The sequence below is a fragment of the Theropithecus gelada genome, chromosome X (genome assembly GCF_003255815.1).
Source record: "Theropithecus gelada isolate Dixy chromosome X, Tgel_1.0, whole genome shotgun sequence".
Taxonomy (NCBI): Eukaryota; Metazoa; Chordata; class Mammalia; order Primates; family Cercopithecidae; genus Theropithecus; species Theropithecus gelada.
In genome coordinates this window covers 150,587,104-150,592,709 of record NC_037689.1, presented here as the reverse complement: position 1 = coordinate 150,592,709, position 5,606 = coordinate 150,587,104, and the positions used below count along the sequence as shown (strand labels likewise).

The 5,606-nt window shown below is 60.0% G+C and overlaps 1 protein-coding gene across 1 annotated transcript; it reads right to left on the bottom strand.

Annotated features, from left to right (window-relative positions):
* Window positions 1–3,550: 3,550 nt before the first annotated feature.
* On the bottom strand, window positions 3,551–5,606 carry PNMA6A (PNMA family member 6A). The gene is given in 3 exon segments (XM_025372902.1): window positions 3,551–4,718; window positions 4,721–5,044; window positions 5,349–5,606. Coding segments are annotated over 2 exon segments (1,191 nt in total). The 5' UTR covers window positions 4,896–5,044; window positions 5,349–5,606; the 3' UTR covers window positions 3,551–3,702.

Below are 5,606 nucleotides of genomic sequence, written 5' to 3'. Positions count from 1 at the left end.
AGTGCAGTGCTTGTGAGTGCAGTGCGTGTTTATCCCTTCAGGTGTCCAACATCTGCTGGGCATGCTGGCTCTGTGCAGTGCCTGCTGCTGGCAATCAGGGGGACCAAGCAAAAAAGATGGAAGACTCTGGGAGCCAAGCCAAGCAGGGGCCACCTGTACAATTCCTTTACTTTTACCAGGGAGTCCGCCTGAGCCCCCACCAGACGCTGAACCTACTGGTGCCTTGATCATGGGCTTCCCAGCCTCTGGAATTGGGAACAAGAAATTTCTATTCTTTGTAAGTTTCCCAGTCTCCAGTGCCTTGACTTTGAGCTTCCCAGCCACCAGAATTGGGAGCAATACATTTCTGTTCTTTGTAAGTTACCCAGTCTCAGGTATCTTGCTACAGCAGTACAAATGGGCTAGACACACCGGCAAGTCCACCTCACCTTCTGGGGCTCTAGCTTGCCATCTGGGGAGGGAGCCCCTGATGCCCAAAAGCAAAGACTCAGACCAGCATTTCTCACGTGCCGACACATACTGATGCTGCCAATAAGAATATGAGAATATAAATGGAGGGCATGTGATTTGTGTGTCCCAGCAGAGGGGGCCTATGGGAGGAGGGGACAGTTCAGCTGAGACATGGAGGAGGAGGAGGAGGGGGAGGGAGAGGAGGAGGAGGGTGAGGAGGAAGAGGAAGGGCAGGAGGAAGCTGCTGCCACAGAAGGTTCTTGGGGCCGATGGCTCACACAGAGGAAGGAGGGATGGCAAAGGCCGAAGGTGGGAACAAGCCCTGTGCTGCGGGGTCAGCTGAACAGGCCAGATTGGCAGGAGTGTGGTGAGAGGAGCTGGGGGCATGGCGACACGGGGTGGATTTTGGGGAGGGAAGGAGAGCATCAGAGGAAGCCAGATCCCCAGGAGCAGCGTGGGGGTGCTCTTGACCAGGATGGGGGCTTTGAGATTACTCTAAGGAGATGGGGTGCCACAGGGAGGAGCAGGGTCTGGTGGTGTTGCAAAAAGATCACCCTGGCTGCTGAGGGGGTGTTGGTGGAGCAGGGAGGACGCAGAGTGGAGGCAGGAAGAACAGGAGACAGGGAGGACCAAGGACCACGGAGATGAGAAGGGTAGCAGTCTTGGACCTTCCTTCTCCTCCTCCTACTTTGCTGGGTCTAAGCGTGGTGGGGGTGGGCTCCTAGCCTCAACCTCCGATGAATGCTCTGTCTCTGGACGTGACCTGTCTTCCAAGCTCCACACGTACTCATCCATCTGCCCACGTGGATGCCCCGAAGACATTTCAGAGCTCAGATGTTCAAACCGGAGGGCTTCGTCCCCTTCACCTCCACTGTCCCCAGGCTTCCCCCTCTGTGCAGAGGGCTCTGCCTTCTACCTGGTGACTCAAACAAAGCAGCCAGGATTCTCTCCCCTCTCCTTTGTTCCTCACTCCCAAATCTAACCCATTATTGGATTTTGTTGACTCTGGTCCAAAGGCAGAGAGGCAGGTAGAGAGGGAGGAGGTCAGCCCAAAAGTGGAGTGGGGGAGAGGAAGAAGTTGAGAAAGGAAATGGTTTTGAGAAGGAAGGAGAGTCAACTGTGTTGAGAGGTGGAGACAATGGGGACAGAGGACTGACAAAAGAAAGATAGTTGAGGTGTCACAGCCCAGCCTTGGCCGGGGTTAGCGGGGGGCAATGGGCGTCCTGGAGCGTCCTGGACTTGGAGTCAGCAGGTGCAGAAGGAAGGAGAGTGGGAAGAGACAAGGCCAAAAACAGAGGAAATTAGTTGAGAGCCGGCCTGTGGGCCGACTGGGCCAGTTGGAGACACCAGACCCACAGATGTTCCCAGGGCGGGGGCCGGCCGGGGGGGTTCAGTGCTCTCTCTGAAGAAGGACTCCAGAAAAGTCACAGCTGAAAACAAGAGAGAGGACAATGTCTGGTGTAAGCCGTGACAAGTCTAACACTGAAGGTTCAATAGACAGACCCTCTCACAGCAGAGGTAAAGAGCAGCAGTTTGCCTGAATGAGAACAAGCAGTCTTGGCCCTCAAGGGGGAGAAGCGTTGGGGCGGGGGGACCGGCGGGGGGGGCCTGGGAGGACTGGACACACGAGGCCAACCGGGGAGGCTGGTTTGTGGCAGAAGACATGCGTTTCTTCGCTGACCTCACGTTTACTACCTGGGAGGTAGAAAAGCCTGGGGAGCAAGACCATGCCAACCTAAGTACCACACAGACAGGGAGCCTCCCTATAAGAAAATGGTATCTATTCAGAAATAGGCGTTGCAGTGGGGACGCGTGCGCCCTAGTGAACTATGTGCATATTCAGGCAGGGAAAAGGAAGACAAAGGTTTTTCAGGAAAAGTGAAGAGGATTACATAATTGTTTTGAGATAATGATCTTTGGCTACAAGGATGAATAACAAGGGTAGCATTGGTCAGGGGCTTGGACAGGAAGTTGCTGGGCAGGTGTTCTCGCAGAAGCATTATTTGTGTCAGGTTGCAACAGCCTTTGTGCGAATTTGTGGGTTTTGCAGTCTTCTGTGATGGCTTTTGTTATCAGGCATTCGTGCATGGGAACCCTGCCTCCATGGCCCTCCACAGCTCTATTTGTCAGGTTTTTGGATTTTTGGTTGCTTGAACAACAAGTGACTCCATCTTGATTCTGAAACGTTTCACAACCATACGGGCGAGCCAAAGTCTAATTGTGAGGCCCACTCCAATGCGACCTGCTTCTGGGCAACGTGATAGACTGGCCATGGCTTATATCACAAAAGGAGAAAGGCTTCGATCTTGACGCTAGGAACTTTCTCCTGGAAACGGGCTGATGACGCCTGTCACCTGTAAGATGAGGAGGAAAGGAGCAAAGGAGATTCACAGAAGAGGAACCGGGAACGGCCAGTGAGAGACCTCGTCACCGATCGGGGAAACGCAAGGCACACAGCGATGAGGTGGTGTCTCTCCCTGTGGGATGGGCAAGTGAGCGAGGCTGGACAAGACCAAAGGCTGCTCGGGCTGTGGGAACCCAGGACCGCTCCCACGCTGCCAGTGGGAGGAAACATGGGTTCGGCCACGCACCGGAGGTCACAGATGAGCAATGCTTGGTCGTGGCGTTGATGGGCACAGCCCAAGTCCCAGCAGAGCCACTGCCGGCTGTGCACCCCAGAGCCTTTCTCGCTGACGGTGGTGGCTCAGACAGGCATGCGGGATGCCACGGGCAGCAGTGTCTGCAACAGCCAAACAGTGGGAAGGACCCAAATGTCCATCCGTAGGGTCACAGACAAACACTCTGGGCTGTGATTCAGCAAGGAGCTTGTCTCTGAAACCAGGACAAGAGGTGGGGGGCGGACATCTTCAGGTGCCCCCACCCAGGCCGTGGCTGGCCGCTCAGGGGTCCCTCCAGGCTGGTCCCCTCAGAGGCAGGAGGGTTTGGGGCTGGGGCTGGGTGCGGCACTGGGTGCACTGGAGGGGCACCTTCCCCCACCCCATTTGATATCAAACGTGGTCATCTGGGTCACTGGGAAGGTGACCGGGAAGGTGTCGCCGGGAGGGTGGTGGTGGCCAGGGCCCCTTGGGGGGAAGTGGGGGACCCTTGATCCCCATGTGGGGTGAGGGACTGGCCCTGGCCCCACCTCTGCCTGTCTCCAGGGCGCTGCTGCCTGAGAGGAGGAGGCCCAGGAGTCCTCGGAGCCTATTTGCCCAGGGAGGACTCACGCTGGGCTGCCTCCCCAGCTCCAACCTAGTTATCACATTCCTCCAGGACCAGCTTGAGCCCCTCCGGGAGGAGCTCCTCAGCCTCCTGGCCCCCTGCCTGGACGAGGCCCTCTGGCCCCCAGCCAGGACTTCCTGGGACCGCCTCTACTTTAGTGTGGGCTCTGGCAATAGCCTGGGCATCAGCCCAGGCACCGGCTGCTTCCTGTGCCTGGGCTCTCACGCTCCTGGCTAGACTGGCCTCCCATGCCTCAGACTCCCGAACGAGCCCCAGCATCTCCAGGAAACTTGGAGACCTCCCGGCCATTCTCAGGTTCCTCAGTGCTTCATCCAGAGGCTCAGTAAGGTGGGCCCTGGTGAGCATCTGCCTCAGGCGCACGCGGTCGGCAGATGCTCTGGCCAGGGCCTCCTTCTCCATGGCCTTCTGCAGCAGGACTTCCAGCCGCAACACGAAAGCCGAGAGACGCTCGCCTGACTGCTGCTGAGCGGTCAGACACTTCACCAGGATGGTCACCTGGGACTCACTGTCTCCAAACACCTGGACCAGGGCCGCCAGACAGTCCTGCGCCGTCCTGGCGGGGTTCTCCGCCAGGAGAGCGTGCACGAGCTGCAGGGCGGTCCCACGCAAGCCTTCCAGCAGCCTCCTCCTCCTCTCCCTTTCCGAGAACCCCTGCCACACATGCAGCATATCGGTGGTGTGGTCTAGCTAGACCTCAAAGCACTCCTCCCCTGGGGCTGGCTGGTCCCTCCCGGAAAACACGCCCAGGCTCTGGTACCTCACGGTCTCCACCCAGGGCTGGACCACCTGACCGATGGATCGGAGCCAGCACACCCTGCACAGCCCCACGCCCCGGGCGCCGGCCAGGCTCTCCACCATCTGCCCCTGTTGCTCCGGGAAGTGGAACACACGACCGAGACCGAGAAACTTCTCGCCTGAGCAACAGGGCACAAAGACCACGTTCCACGGGCCTCCCGTGCCGGGGACTTCCCTGGGGACCAAAGCATAGTTGACTTCCCAGTTGAGCTCGACCAGGGCCGCGGTGGCTCCTCTCGAAACACTTTGCCTAGCACCGTAAAGTGTCCCATAGGCCACAGGGCAGCCTCGAGGGACTCTTGGAATTCGGCATCATCACAGTCCTCCGGGATGCCCAGGATGAGCAGACCACTGCGAGCGTTGACCCCCATCCACCTGCACCAGTCCTGCAGCATCTTCACCGCCATGCCCGCAATTCTGGCCAGTGCCGGGCTGATACGAGGGGCAGGATAGGGTTCCCAGCACGGACCAGGGAGGCACGGGGCGGCGGGGGTGTGGGGGAATGAATTGAGGTGGGAGCCTACGACTCAGGGAGAACAGCCCGGGTCTCCACAGCCTGTGAATGCGAGCGGCCGAGAGCGAGGTTAATGCCCACCCCTCCCGACGCCCACGTCCACGTCCACCCCCACCCCCATCCCCAGCCACCCTCCTCCCCTGGCCGCGCCTCTGCAGCCAGGCCCCGCCCACCCCGGGGGGGGGCGGGTCCCTGCAGGTCTTGGCCTCATCCCCGCGCCGCCCCCGAACCCCGGACCCCAGACCCCTTCCCGGCAGGCTGCTTCAGTTCTGTTAGGGCGGACAGGCGAGGGGCGGTGGAGTCTCTCCCGGGACCCAGCGTCCCCCTCCCCTGGTGGGTCTGATACCTTTTCCCAGGGCAGGGTCCCTCCTGGTCGGGGTCCCCACAGGGCGCGTCGGGGGGCTGCGCGCCGCTGCTTCGGCGGCAGGGTCTGGCGCCCCTGGCTCCCCGCGCGGGCGTTCGCTCTGACTGTGCCTCTTCCTCGCTCGCTCCGCACGTGGGCCAGTGCGCAGGCGCCTGCTCGCAGCCGCTCTCTGCAGTGCGGTCACCAGGAGGGGGTGCGGCGGCGGTGCAGCGCGGACCCTTCCGCGTCGCCGGCCCGGGA